The following is a 14,833-nucleotide window of genomic DNA, read 5'->3' on the forward strand; positions in this document are numbered from 1 at the left end:
CTTTTGGACGGCAACAACCTGGCACTCGTTTGGATCTTTTTGGATCTACAGCGGTTTAAATGGAACAGCGTCTGGTTTGTTGCTGAGGCGGAGCCGCAAAATGGACAGAACAACTCCTGTAGGACGCAGTGAAACAACGGAGCAAAATGTTGTCGCTGGCAAATAAACATTTTCTACAGATAACCTCTTTATACATCTTTATAGTCACTAAAGTTTCTTTTTACGCTGCGTAAAATTTCAGAAGAGACACCGGACCTGTTTATGTGGCAACAAAGAAACTGCAATATACATGTTGTATATTTCCAGTTATCACATTCAAGGCACCTCTTCTTCTTCTTCTTCTTTCTTTTCTTCCTTTTTGGGGGACAGTATAAGAAAGTAGCAAGTTTGCGCGGGGAGCAGAAAGGAGATGACTACCAACACTGTTCTCATGTTCTTCATTCTCTCTCTCACAAGTGAGTGGGTTTATGTTCTTTGAGTGTACCAAACTGCGAATGTGTATGAAGGAGATGCAGCATAGGATGCACAACAACGTCATTTTTAATTCATTTGAAGATGCAGCTTATTATAACACAACAGACGCTGTCCATGGTGCTGCCATACGCACACTTTTACCATGACGCAAAAACCTCTTGGAAATTCTCTCTCTCTCTCTCTCTCTCTCTCTCTCTCTCTCTCTCTCTCTCACACACACACACACACACACACACACACACACACACACACACACCTCCAGTAGTTATCAGTATGCAAGAGGAGGCTGATTTGATTTGATCTCTCTGAACTATGCACTGTAACTTGCTAACATCAATGGAGGCAAAATCCAAAATGAACTAAAGGCTGAGCTACAGGCTGTTCCAGATGCTGCTTTGCTTCCAGGAGTTAATTAAATTTCATTGGAAGAAATCTTCAGGCAGAAAAAAAGAAATAAAAGAAAAAGTGATATTTTTTTTGGCACCATGTAATCATTATAACATCAGATGCTACTGTAGATTTTGCTTACTTATACTAAGCAAGTAACATTTTTGGTGCTTGTTAATATTTATCTGTGTTGTTTAATGTTCAGAGGGATACAGAAAAGAATGTTTTGACCAAGTATAGCAAAACTGTGAAGAACTAAACTCGTGGTAACTTTATATCGATTTAGATCAAATAAATTAGGGCTTTGGTGTGAACTTTTACATTGCTAAAGTCTTGACGCTAATACAGGGAAACAAGGAATAGTTTGGTCACCAAAACAGTGGAGTTGTTGTGTTTTCTTCTATTTTCCCTCTTTTTTTAATTATTTATTCAACTATTCCCTTCCTTCAATGCTGGTTAGAATAGAACTCTTCTTCATATACCATCCATCCATCCATCCATCCATTATCTATACACCGCTTAATCCTCACTAGGGTTGCGGGGCGGCTGGAGCCTATCCCAGGTGACTTAGGGTGAAGGCAGGTTGCCAGTCTATCACAGGGCTACACTTAGAGACAGACAACCAAGCACACTCACATTCACACCTATACCAGAAAACCAGAAAATACTTTTTTAAAGCTGTGTGCATCTAATTTGTGGAGAAATGGTCACGCTTATAAGCAAACCTGATAAAAATGAAATTAAACAACCTATCGTTGGTGTAATTTATATGTATTTGAAGAGTCTAAATTCCTCCTCAAGCTGCTGAAACAACCAAACTTCTATAAAAATATCAAGGACATGACCTCTGTTGTCCTCAATAGTAGCTACAATCTTCTCTGTAGTTTGGTTTTCTACTTGTTTTGTTGTTGTATTTTTCCTTCAAATAGCACATCAGCTTTCCAGAGTCTTAGATCATGTTTCCTAAAAGGAACAGTGGCAGTTATTTTACGTAAACTCCCTTATCTCTGTTTGTATCCTGTAAAATCTGACTCATGCTGTTCAGAGGATCCTTACAGGAAAAGGTGGATGTGATGTCAGTTTGCATTTCTGAGTTTGGAAACCACAACACTCTTTAGGAGACTTCTACTGCAGCGTGAGTGTTCGTACTCTTAAAATACTCATAAGTAAAAGCAGATGGGCCCTCTGAATAATTTACAGAGGACTATTTTATACCTCCCACCAAGAAAGCATCATCTCCCGTCTTTTAGGCAAAACACTTGGACTGGATGCTTCGTTGTCCTAAAAGAAGAGCTTCCTTTTATTAACGTGACCTCGATTCAGGTTTTGTTTTGTGGCATGCTGAGTTTTGTGTCCTTTACTTGTAAAAACTGGTTTAGCTTGAGGAATAAGCTTCAGCTCTCCAGCCAGATTTGCAGAAACAACTCACAAAACTAAAAAAAAAGCACCCAAAAAACCTGAGCCATCAGTGTTAAAATTATCTCTACAAAACCAACAGGACTCTGACAAAGATAGGTTATGACGGGAAACATAGTTGAGCATTATTTTCCAGCGTCCATCAAGGCAAAGATACCCTGGAATTGAGGTTTGAATGATTTAAAGGGTATAATACACCTAGCAGGCCCACAGCACTTCTCTGTGTCTTCCACCATGTTGTTGTGAGTGTTTGCATTTCCCAGAAGGTCTGAACCTTTGACTGGACCTTGTACTATGAAATGATATTTGGCACCAGTCCGCAGTCACGCCAGCGTATTAACTGAAGCTGCTGTAAAACATAAAAAAAATGCGAATTCTATATGGCATTCAGAAACCAACAGTGTGGAAATTAGTGGAAGCTGTGGTGTACTTGGAATATAAAATAGGTGGAGAAGGAACCTCTTTATTTTACAGTCCACAGACTCTGAACTTAATAAGCTTTCATCAACATGTCCTTAGAGGGAGTGTACCCACATATTAAACTGTAGTCACATATTTGCAAAAGTCAGAAAATCTACTAAGAATTTGAGTCCTCCTCCTCCTCTTGCTCCTTTTGCCTTTCTGTTTTCAGTCCTTCCTGCCCGATGAGCACAAACACATGCAAGCTTTTGACACATGTACACGCACACAAGCTCGATTGTCAACATGAGCATAAACCTGGAATTTAATTAGCCGTGCCGGCAGCCGTGAGCTGGAGGTGGCTAAGCTATTAGCAACATTGAACACATCCATTCATCATCAGCCTGCACAATCCAACCCCCTACTAGATTACATTGATATATTACAAGAAAATGCAGTTTAAAAACTAAGCTGTGCAGGAGGAGATACAGTTTAATTTCACTTATTGTCAAACTTTCTTTTCACAAGTCCATTCTCCTTGTTTTTGAGCTTATATTGCAGTGTGGGCTGTTGTTGCCAATGCAGGAGCTGCAACATTTCCTGCAGGATTTCCCACCACTGAATCAGGCTTTTCTCTATCTAAAGGGACATGCATGCACATCTGCATTTAAACACCCAACTGCATCAATGTCCTCTCCCAAAAAAGATCTGTGATTGGCCAAAGTTTTCCATCATGAACTAGATTTCCTAAGCTTGAAAACTGAGCCAAGAGGACATATAGAAATCTGGTTTCCTCTCAAAGCACTGCCTACCTCAGCTTTAAAAGGGAAACGCTACACATTAAAGTGTGTTTACAGGCCTTGAGGATGTGTAAAAAAGAAAAAAAAGCAGTATGAAGCTTTTTGTGGCTCTAAAAGTTGGTGTGTGGAATCTTATACATAGCTTAATGTTATGTCATTTTAGGCAGCGCCACCTGAATCCAAAGACCTCAAGGTTAAAGATGAATAATAAATAAAATAATAAAAATAAAAGGAGGGTGCTGTATTACATAAATGCGATTTTGTTGCTCACCATCGCAGATTCTGGCTAACCACTTGAGGCTACACTCATGCATCTCTGAACAAATAACTGCTAGTTTGCATGAAGTAAAAAAGACGCTATGTGTGTGGCTTAGATGACAGGAGCGTGATGCTAAATCACTTGAGTATTTATCCATTTATAAATGGCCATACATCCCAAAAAGGCATCCAATAAATGCCATTTCAGTTTGTTTGCTGGGATCAGTTACCAGGCAAGCAGTTATGGCTCCTGGCACAAAAAGTAGCTTCATAATCCCCTGTAAGACAAAGTAAACATAATGTGTTAATTCCTGAGCTTTAGAGGTGCTGGTGGACAGATTTCCTTACCGTTAGATGGGCCAGGCGAGCTGTTTCCCTTTGTTTCCAGTCTTCATGCTAAGCTAAGCTAACTGGCTGCAAACTCAAGCTATTTACTGTAGAAACAAGAGTTTGATAATAAGATATAAAAGTGTTACTACAACTAATTTCATTGCAATATCAACACTTTTGCCACTTTGTAGCAAATTTCCAGACTTTTATACTGAATAAATAATTACTGTGGCCTGTAAATATTAGACATATTAAAACGCTATCCTTACTGTGTCTGTTATATGACAGAATGTACTCCAGTAAAGCTACCACGTTTACTATATAATTACACTGTAATTTGTGAGCTGTAATCTAAAGCATTACCGCACATGTTCATGCACTTACCACAGGTCATTGAGACATTTAATGGATTATAAGAATTCAGTGGCGGGCCGTGCATTTCACTCCTAGGCCTTCAGTGTCAGCCTGCCTGAATCAAACCATCTCCTAACACTGTCGTTATGACGCCACGGCTACAGAAACCTTCAGTGTTATGCAGGAAGGCAGTACAGCAGGACGTTGCATCGCAGACAAGTATCTCATGTAGCGTGAATGAATGCCATCACTAAAGCTAGAAACCCAGTTAAAACAATTCAACAAGTCTCCTTTCGCTGCAGCCACAGCTGCACCATATACATCACATCTAACAGGAGCATCAATTTCAGCCCAATAAATTGACAAAAATATATATTTTACTCACCATAACGTGATGATTTGAACACAAACTCCATCCTCCTTTCTTTCATCATAAACAGTTCAATCACTCTGTTGAGCAGCTAATCCCTGTGTTTCACTTTCAGCATTCGTCCTGTTTTATCTCCATGGAGGCTAATGCTGAAAGTCAGGTCTGTCCAGTTGTGTTTCTGGCATAAGTTTTAATTCGCTTTAAGGCTGAGAATGTCCGCTTGCTCAACTTAAAAAATAAAAAACAAACAAAAAAACTCAATACTTTCACAATAAAGTTTTAGCTTGTGCAATTCGCTACAGATACCAAACGCTTTGGCTAAGCTCTCTGACCATCCAATCAGAGGAAGTGAAAATGATGATGTCATCGTAGGCCAGCTAGCTGGCCCTGGGATCCCCAACTCTAAATCTGATTGGTTAAAGCCACAGTTTCATTGCGATGCATTTTAAGCTACCTGTGCCTGCACTTTTGATTCTGAAGGCCTCAGGGCAGATTTCTGTGACCCTGGCAACACATGATGGTGGAAATATGATTGGATAAAAAAAAAAGAAGCTCTAATATAAACATACACTGCTGGAAGCACCACATCCCAGAGACACGCTATTAAATGAAGCGAACAGACTATTGGGAATAATGTCTAAAGATTAATGGGAAAATATTACAACGCAAGTCAGTGATTCTGATAGAGTTTAGGCCAGCAGAGAAGGCTTGCTGGCCCTAACGGCCCACCACTGTAAGAGTTACATAGAGCTGTCCTGAAACAAAGCCAAAGACTGAAGGAAACACAGAATTAATCTAAATGAAGCTGATATGTTTTGAATCTTTGTGGTCCTTTTGTGTCTCGTTTTGCCTCTGTTCGCAATGGATTTGCGTCTGTTTAATGTATGTCTCTTTTAGTCAGTTTTAACATATAGTAATTGTCTTTGCAGTAGTTTTGCATCTATTTGTGATTATTTTGCATCTCTTTTTAATTGGTTTACATCTGTTTTTGGATTCTGTCACCATTTTCTGCTGTTTTACAGTTGTATTCCGCCTTTTTTGTGTAGTTTTGTGTTTTTTTTCTAGTTGTTTAATTCACTTGTCATCCAGAAAAATAAGCCATTACTTCAAATAGAATCTCTGGACCGAGTTCCCTTTGCTCTCGCCCCTGTTCAGTAACCCATTGGGCTGCACTGAGCCTATTTTAGATGAAAAATAAATGTGATTAATTAGATTAACCTTCAGTTTAACCAGTATGTTTCTCTCACGCAGAGATTCTTCCAGCCCTTGCTTGGTGGCAAACCATTTATCCTTAACAAGTTAAAATAAACTGACAACTAAGGATGTTTCACTTTGCTCTAATAGATTCACTTGCCTCTCTTCGGCTGGAACCACTGACGTTCACGCTGACATGAAAACATGAAGCAGCAGGGCGCTGCTGAAGAAAAAGGCCATACACGCTCACTGAGCCTTCGCTGCATGTAATCTTACAACAACAGACAATTCATGTGGCACAGAGGAAGAAACATTCCAGATATGAAACATTCACTGCGCCGTTGTCAGTTTGTTTGACAATGTAGACTTAATGGCAGCAGGAGCCAGCAGAGTGGGTCAAAAGCATTTTGCTTCTGACTTATTCATACGATCACTTTTACATAACCAATAATTTAGGGCTGAGGAGACACAATGCTTCAGGGATCGTCGCACAGGGATGGATGCATGACTGGATTTTTGTTTGTTCTTTTGCTCTAAAACCCTGCAGTAAAGCATCAGACTGCAAGACGCGAACACCCGAACACTTACTGGGAACATGTGATTCAGACTTTATGCCCTTTGGTAAATTTGCTTCATTTATGGCCAAGTTGTTTGTACACAAACACACACACAGGATACGGTGACATTTCCGTGTGTGCTTTTTTAGTGTTAAAACGAAAAGGAGACACGCTACCCCTCCTACCAGAGATTTATGATTTGCTGCGGGACAAACACATGGCATTTATTTATGACATAAATAATTGGCTGACTGACAGTGTTCTTGTCGTGCAGAGAGGCAAAGCTACATGCAAGTGTGTCCGTTTTATAAAGGTTTTACGTTGAGATGCATTCTAGGGTTTGAAGCACTTTTCTACTTTGTGTGTTTCATCTGTAGGCAGCAGGGCAGAGAATGCAGAGGAGCGGCTGGTGAACTACCTGTTGGGTCCTGAGCGCTACAACAAACTGATCAGACCGGCTGTCAATAAGACCCAACAGGTCACCATCTCCATCCAGGTGTCTCTGTCTCAGCTCATCAGCGTGGTGAGTATATACAGAAACTCTCAATGCAAATACATGTGCATCATAATCTCTGGGTTTTGGACTCCTGATAAACAAAATATCAACTTTTGTAGTTGATGTAACTGTAAAATGATTTCAGACAGATATAAAAACGGAATCTGAATCCAGTTTTGAGTTCTCTGCATAAAGCTGCTATTGAGATTTAATTTCTATGCTGTAGATATATAGATATAGTCATATTTCTTATGACATTACTGTCCTTAACTGAACCACTGCTCATGGTTCCTTAAAACGCTTTCAGAGTTGCATACACAAACAGAAATGTCTCATTCTCTCTATTTAACAATGAAATGGAAGACACTGTTTACAGCCATTATTAAATAATGAGACTTGGGAGTTACTGGCAGAAATATTGCCTTTAGTCTTTACAAAGCTAGCCACCTCCCCTCACTTGCACAAGTGTAGTGACTTTAGGAAACAAAAGAAAAAGTCAGCAAGAGACTGAGATCAGGATTGTTTTGTCTCTGGTTAGAGTTCCAAAAATATACCTGAAGTAACTTTTATGTGCACGAATTATATGTATTGTTTAAAAAACAGTGATTATCGATAAAGTAGCTTGGCGTGGTGGTCACCAAAAAATACAGCTCATATCAACTTGGCCCCTATCCACGTGACCCCACTCTCTCAATTATCACCACAAACACAATAATAAACGTTATCACAACACTAATACTATCAAAATACAAACCGTCACAAACAATAATAATATTAGCACATTTCATTACTCACTAAATCCAAAACATCCTACATCAAGCCAGCAACTGCATCCGCTGAATACACAAATGTGATCAAAAACCAACTTTGCCACCCAGTTCCAAAAGCAGACTGATCAGCATAATGTCAGAGTGACTGTAAGTTCCACCTTTGTGACATTTAAGTTGTTCGAAAGTTTGTTATTTTGCCTCAAAATGTTTATCGCTTCCACTCCCTGAAGGTGTGCTGTGGTATTTGGATTTAACCTTTAGTGCATTTAAGGAAAAGCCACTGCCAACAGACAACATAAAATGAAATATTGAGGAATTTATTACAGTTGTGTGAAAGCTGACCAGTGTTTTCTTGCAGAATGAGAGAGAGCAGATAATGACGACCAACCTGTGGCTGTTTCAGGTACAGTACAGTGAAAACATACCATCCTCTGAATGTACTGTGTGTTGGTGAGCTTTTCAGTAATGGAATGATGATGCTGTTTTTGCAGGAGTGGAACGACTACAGGCTGAGGTGGGACCCAGACAAATATGGAGGCATCAAAAAACTACGAATACCATCCAAGCACATCTGGCTCCCTGACATAGTGCTGTACAACAAGTGAGTATGAGCATCCGACAAAAAAGGAAACTCTGCTTGTCAGTGTAATGAAGAAAACATTACAGCTTTTGCCATCTGTGCATGTAGTAGCCTAATATTAATGGATTACAGTACGTCATTCTACAGGCTTTACAAGCAGAAAATCTGCTGCTAAAATTAGAATGCTGTTTTTTTATGGGGATTTTATATTTAACAGTCGCTATATTCTGTCTTTTCATTTTCCTGATTTCACTGAGGTGAAACGCATTAGTGATTACTCAGTTTATTATCACATCAGCTGACCATAAGGGAGTCTGATTACTATCATGATTGTAAAAAAAGGGTAAAGGTCAGTGCTGTCTCCATGATTACAAGACCCATGTGTCTTGTTCACTGCATTGTTGAACCAATACTTTAAGTGTTGATTGTTGATGCAGAAGGGAATAGAATAGAATAGAATAAAACTTTATTGATCCCTTTGGTGTAAACCTCAGGGAAATTGTTGTACTAGAAAAACAACACAACACCAACACAACATCAGCAACAACAGAAACAACAACAATAGTAGTAATAAAAAAATAATAAAATAATAATAACAAGGAGGGGTCAGAGGGGGTCATTTCAATAGATTTTAGTTTTTTTTATGTGATTTCCTCCACTTCTTGCATTCTTTAATAATTTCCAAACCTGTCCCAGTGCTGACGGTGTGTACGAGGTTTCCTTCTATTGCAACGCCGTGGTATCCAACACGGGGGACATCTTCTGGCTTCCCCCTGCCATCTACAAGTCGGCCTGCGCCATCGAGGTGCAGAACTTCCCCTTCGACCAGCAGAACTGCACCCTCAAATTCCGCTCCTGGACCTACGACCACACAGAGGTGGACCTCATCCTCACCAGTGACTTCGCCAGCCGAGACGACTTCACGCCGAGCGGGGAGTGGGACATTGTCTCGCTGCCGGCGCGTAAAAACGAGGACCCCAACGACATCACCTACCTGGACATCACCTATGACTTCGTCATCAAGAGGAAGCCTCTGTTTTACACCATCAACCTGATCATCCCCTGCGTGCTGATCACGTCTCTGGCCATCCTGGTGTTCTACCTGCCATCGGACTGCGGGGAGAAGATGACGCTGTGCATCTCTGTGCTGCTGGCGCTCACTGTGTTCCTGCTGCTGATATCAAAGATAGTGCCGCCCACCTCTCTAGCGGTGCCACTCATAGGTTAGTCATGTTTATACTTCTCTGCTTGCAATTGGGTGCAGACTTGAGAAAATTAGGGATGTGAACAGTTTGGGTTGAGCATATCTGCAGGTGATTTCTGCTTTTTTAAGGGACTAAATTGATAGAAATGAACCCAAAAATGTGTTATGCTCCTTAAAGCTCTGATAAAACACATAAGATTAAGACAACAGCGAACAATAACCTTTTGTCGTTTTTGCTAAGGGTTGCAAGGTTTTCCAACTGTAGTTATGTGTATTAACTTATGCTAAATTAGAAAACAGAAAACATCTATTATATTTAATGTAAAACATGATAAGCAACACCAATTTTCAAGTATGGTCTGCTGTTTTATTTAAATCCTCTGCAGATAAGCCAGACTTTATTTGAAACACTTCTGTCTAAGTGACAGGTATGATATATTTTATAATAAATGATGAAGACTCTCCCCAATTTTCTAAATGACTCCCATTTCATTTGCTATTGATGCAGTTTACAACCTTAGTGTTTTCCTGTGTTCTTGATAAATTCATGCACATATTTGCAGCACCAGTTCCACTGGCTCAACAACAGAATCACATAATATAAAGCAATAAGCTTCTCCTTACTCAAAAATACAGTTTTCACTAGTTCGTATGAGTCAATCGTTGTTTTTTCAGTCGGTGTTGAACTGCTATCAATCAGACTAAACACTTTATGCACAAATTTCACTTCAAAAACCTTGAGGAATGAAATCATCTTTGAGGCTTTAATTGAGAAACATGCACATTAAGTGCTGACTTATTGACAGCATCTGAACAGAGATCAAAAGAACATCAAAGTAGAAGAGTTTGGAATTGCACCATAAAATAAAACTATTTATGTTCAAGAACAGCAAGTTGGTGATTCTGTTGTACTGATGGATTTAGACATTTGAAAAAGTGCATTTTAACCTCCTGTGACCTTGCTTTCAGTACATTTCGGCTTTGCTACAGATTACTTTCTCCTTTTAGAAGTGTTTACAGAAAAATTTCTGTGAAATTGCACAGAATCCTTATTTACATTATTTACACTACTGTTGTTCACGGTGGATGAACTGAACTACTGGGAGCAGGCTTGATTGAACAGTCTTATTGCAGCAGGAAGGACGGACCTGCGGTATTTCTCCTTTACACACCGCGGGTGAAGCAGTCTGTCACTGAAGGAGATGCCCAGAGATGCTCCTGTCCTGCAGGGGGTGAGAAGTGTCCTCCATGATGGACAAAAGCTTTGTCATCATCCTTCTTTCTCCCACCACCTCCACAGGATCAAGGGGGCAGCCCAGGACAGAGCTGGTTTTCTTAATCCGTTTATTTAGTCTCTTCCTGTCTGCAGCCGTGATGCTGCTGCTCCAGCAGACCATTCCATACAGGATGGCTGATGCCACCACAGAGTCATAGAAGGTTCTCAGAAGTGCTCCATGAACCCCGAAGGACCTCAGTTTCCTGAGCAGGTGCAGTCTGTTCTGACCCTTCTTGAAGAATCCACGACCAGTTCCTTGGTTTTCATTGCACTGATCTGGAGGCAGTTCAGCAGGCACCAGTCCACAAAGTCCCAGTTGAGTTCTCTGTACTCCTTCTCATCTCCATCAGTGATGAGGCTGGCAATGGCGGAGTTGTCAGAGAACTTCTGAAGATGGTAGTTCGTGGTGTGATGAGAGAACTCTGCAATGTAGAGGGAGAAAAGGAAGGGTGTGAGGACAGTCCCCTGCAGGGCCCCCATACTGCAGACCACAGTGTTGGACACACGTACTCCTTTTCCACCAAACCAGTTCCGGTGCTAGTTCCGTGCTAGTGCCTGACTTGACACCAGTTATTTGTGTTTCCACCGCCTAAGCACCAGCTCCTGGCTCTCAAAACTGGTGCTTAGCAAGCACCACCTCTTTGCTGGGCCAGAGCTAAGCACCGAGCTAAGCACCATGCCCAACAGTCCTGTTGGGCATGGTGTAATCCACACAGAAATTGATATAGTCAGTGATGCAGTGTGTGAGGTTGTCGATGTCCTCCCTCCCTGTGATCCTCACAGAACACTTTCCACATAGTTGTGTCGAAACTGTCGTTGAGAGCCTCCTCCACTTTCTTGGACCATCTCTTGACTGTGCGGGTGACAGCTGGCTGTCTGTGTACCAGAGGTTTGTACATAGGAAGGAGGTGAACCAAGTTGTGTTCTGATTTCCCAAGGGGTGGGAGAGGAGATGATGTGCATGCCTATTTGGTACTGCCATAAAAAGGTCCAATATTTTATTGTCTCTGGTGTGGCAGGTGACATACTGTGTGAATGTGGGTAGTATGGATGATGGAGAGGCATGGTTGAAGTCCCCAGCAATAAGGAAAAGGGCCTGTGGGTGTTGTGTCTGCTGCCTGCTTGTAACTGTGTGTAGAACATCACAAGCAGAGTGAGCGTGGCGAGAATTCCCTCGGCAGATAGTAAGGTCTCATGCTAACAGCTAACAGTTCAATGTCCTTACTGCAGAGTTTTTCCTTGATAGTGATGTGCCCAGGCTTACACCATCTATCGTTCACAAACACTGCCAGTCCCCCTCCTTTCCTCTTTCCGCTCTCCTTCGTCCTGTCTGTTCGCAGCAACTGAAAGCCGTCCAGCAACAAGTGATTCACAAGCTACAACCCATTAAATAACCCAGCTACTTATTGTTGAAATACAATACTTAGTTTTTGTATTCATCAGGTCCTACTAATCCCAGAGAAATTAAAAAATGCAGACAAAACCAAAGCTGAGGCGTAGGAGGCAAGAAAAAAAGAAAAAGTGAGCAACAAAGGGTTTGTATTAAAGACTGGCTTGTGTATGTTCATGTGAGTGTTCGCTGTTATTTGAAACTCAACCATTATTTGCACACTGAGTAACAAATGCTTAAAAACGGAAAGCAGTGCGATTAAAGGAGGAATCAATGTTTGTGCATTATGGCAGCTCATCTCTTCTCTCTCTGTGTAGGTAAATACTTGATGTTCACCATGGTGCTGGTGACATTCTCCATCGTCACCACGGTCTGCGTCCTCAACGTGCACCATCGATCCCCGTCCACCCACTACATGCCCGACTGGGTCAAACGCCTCTTCCTGGTCCGCCTGCCCACCTTCCTCCTTATGAGGCGTCCGGGTTCTTCCAACGTTCGCGACAAACTGCGCCGAAAGTACGCCAGCCAGAGCACCTTCTGTAAAAACAATTCCCAGGGCAGCACAGACAAGAGGAACTACTCCAACATCAGGCTCGGTGGGATCCGAACGGATGCCGACTCCTTTTACGTGAACGAGGACTTGGCGCACAAGTTTTGCTGGAAAATGGGCGACATCCCAGATGCGGGTGGTGGGTTCTCGGACTTCCGGAGGCCTTTAGCCGTTCAGGGGGATGCGGATCTGGAGGAGGCGGTGGAGGGGGTGAAATACATCGCTGAACACATGAAGACGGAAGACGACGATGAAGGGGTACAGAGACAAAGCTGTCTTAAAAAATAGATAAAGAGTAAGAAATAGGCTCTGAAAATGAAAGGAATAGAAGAGATCCAACAAGGAGGAATGAGAAAATGATCAGGTCAAGATCAGATGTTAAACTCGCTAGTATTTAATTTTGTTCTGCTGTGACTCTATTCCAATCTGTCATCTGTCCTTTGGAAAACCCTGCCCACAGTCTCAAATCAACACAAACTGACTTAACTCAACACCCCAAATTTGTGGCCTTAAACTTCTAAACTTCCACAAAACTCTCACGCTTCATAAATATTACATGCTTTGCAGCCGTAGTTACTTGTAGCAGATTTTTCATCAACTTGCCTCTCTTCTTTTTGCTTCCAACCATCTGCAGCAAGGTTAAAAATATACCCTGATATGCACTCTGTTGCCTAAAAACCCTTCTAGCCTCAGCAGCAGTTAATAAAAGTCTGATTATGATTACTAACACTCTCTCTGAATAGAGTGCACTTGAACCGTGCGCTAAGCCCTGCTTCATTTCCCTCCAAAATCACTGTTTGGGGCAGAGGTTTAGCAAACAATCAGTTGTAAAATGGATGGATTATGAGCAGACAAATCAACAAGCTTATGCTCTTCTGGTCTGCGGAGGTAAAACAAGGAAACTCTGAATGTCTTCCTCTTCCCACACGCACTTTATAATCATGATTTGATGTGTCTTAACAACCTGCAACAGCCTGAACCTGTTGGTTTGGTTCCAGATCATAGAAGACTGGAAGTACGTAGCCATGGTGATAGACCGTCTGTTCCTGTGGATCTTCATCTTGGTGTGTGTGGTGGGAACTCTGGGACTCTTCATGCAGCCACTGTTCCAAAGCTACAACACACCCACTGCTGATGACACAGAGTGAGTCATGCACGCCCCGAAACGCACATTAATATACACAGCAACACACCTTTTAGCTCGGCAAAGGCTGCTATTTGAAACGTCTAAATATAGAAGGAACGCAGTTTTCTCTTTACGTGACAAATGAACCATTCTTCTGCAAGGAGGGTTGCTATTCCTGCTAAAGCTCACTACTTAAACACTCATTTCAAACACAGTGTTAAACTGCATTCATGCACCAGGCCATTTTTGCAGAATATAGTATGTCTTGAATTATATTTCTGCATTTTTCTCTCCACAGGTATGGCGATTTCTAGGATTTCTGTGACACAAGAAAGGAAACAGTCAAACAAGCGTCTCTTACATTGTTTCTGGTGTTTGAATCTGATACATAACCAGCATAATCAATACAGCCGGCTGCAGTTCTGTTGACAACGGTGGACTTCAAATGAAGACAGAATCATAACAGTTTCCTCGTGCATGGCTTCTGTTTGTTTTTTGCCAGGCCTGGTCTCCACCCTAATCAATGGCAAGACAATCTTGATGTACTTTTAAATGCTCTAAATTTGAGTAACTTTCTATCAAGATGATGAAGACAGTGTCTGTGTGCAGTTCTGGAAACAATATACATTTTCAAAATTACAAAACTGATGAAAACTAGTAATCTGCAGTTTGTGTTTTCAATTTTGGACTGCTTAAGGAACTTTTAACGGACTCAATGGAGACACACAGGATCCTTCCTCTCCGCAGCTCCACTGAGGTTCGTTCTTCTCTGCAGCATTGTTGATATGAAAATTATATGAACGTTTAACCCAATTATTGGTGGCAGCACGACACAATGGACCATAATTTCTCCTCTGTCTCCACTCTTCTCAAACCAAGTTTTATTTCGACAAAGTGAGGAC

General features: G+C 41.4%; 1 protein-coding gene across 1 annotated transcript; it reads left to right on the forward strand.

Annotated features, from left to right (window-relative positions):
* The first annotated feature begins 409 nt into the window (after positions 1-409).
* On the forward strand, positions 410-14,588 carry LOC103354527 (neuronal acetylcholine receptor subunit beta-2-like). Its single transcript, XM_008277932.1, has 8 exons — positions 410-455; positions 6,917-7,062; positions 8,164-8,208; positions 8,297-8,406; positions 9,082-9,608; positions 12,573-13,063; positions 13,804-13,949; positions 14,230-14,588. The coding sequence occupies exons 1-8, from the start codon at positions 410-412 to the stop codon at positions 14,243-14,245; spliced, it is 1,527 nt and encodes a 508-aa protein (XP_008276154.1). The 3' UTR covers positions 14,246-14,588.
* The last annotated feature ends 245 nt before the right edge of the window (positions 14,589-14,833 follow it).

The sequence above is a fragment of the Stegastes partitus genome, unplaced genomic scaffold (assembly GCF_000690725.1).
Source record: "Stegastes partitus isolate 25-593 unplaced genomic scaffold, Stegastes_partitus-1.0.2 Scaffold110, whole genome shotgun sequence".
Lineage (NCBI taxonomy): Eukaryota > Metazoa > Chordata > Actinopteri > Pomacentridae > Stegastes > Stegastes partitus.

Coding starts and splice junctions, on each gene's coding strand:
- LOC103354527 (XM_008277932.1), top strand. CDS start 410: ATGACTACCAACACTGTTCTCATGTTCTTCATTCTCTCTCTCACAA. Junction 8,407..9,081: donor GACATAGTGCTGTACAACAA/GTGAGTATGAGC, acceptor AACCTGTCCCAG/TGCTGACGGTGTGTACGAGG. Junction 9,609..12,572: donor TCTAGCGGTGCCACTCATAG/GTTAGTCATGTT, acceptor CTCTCTGTGTAG/GTAAATACTTGATGTTCACC.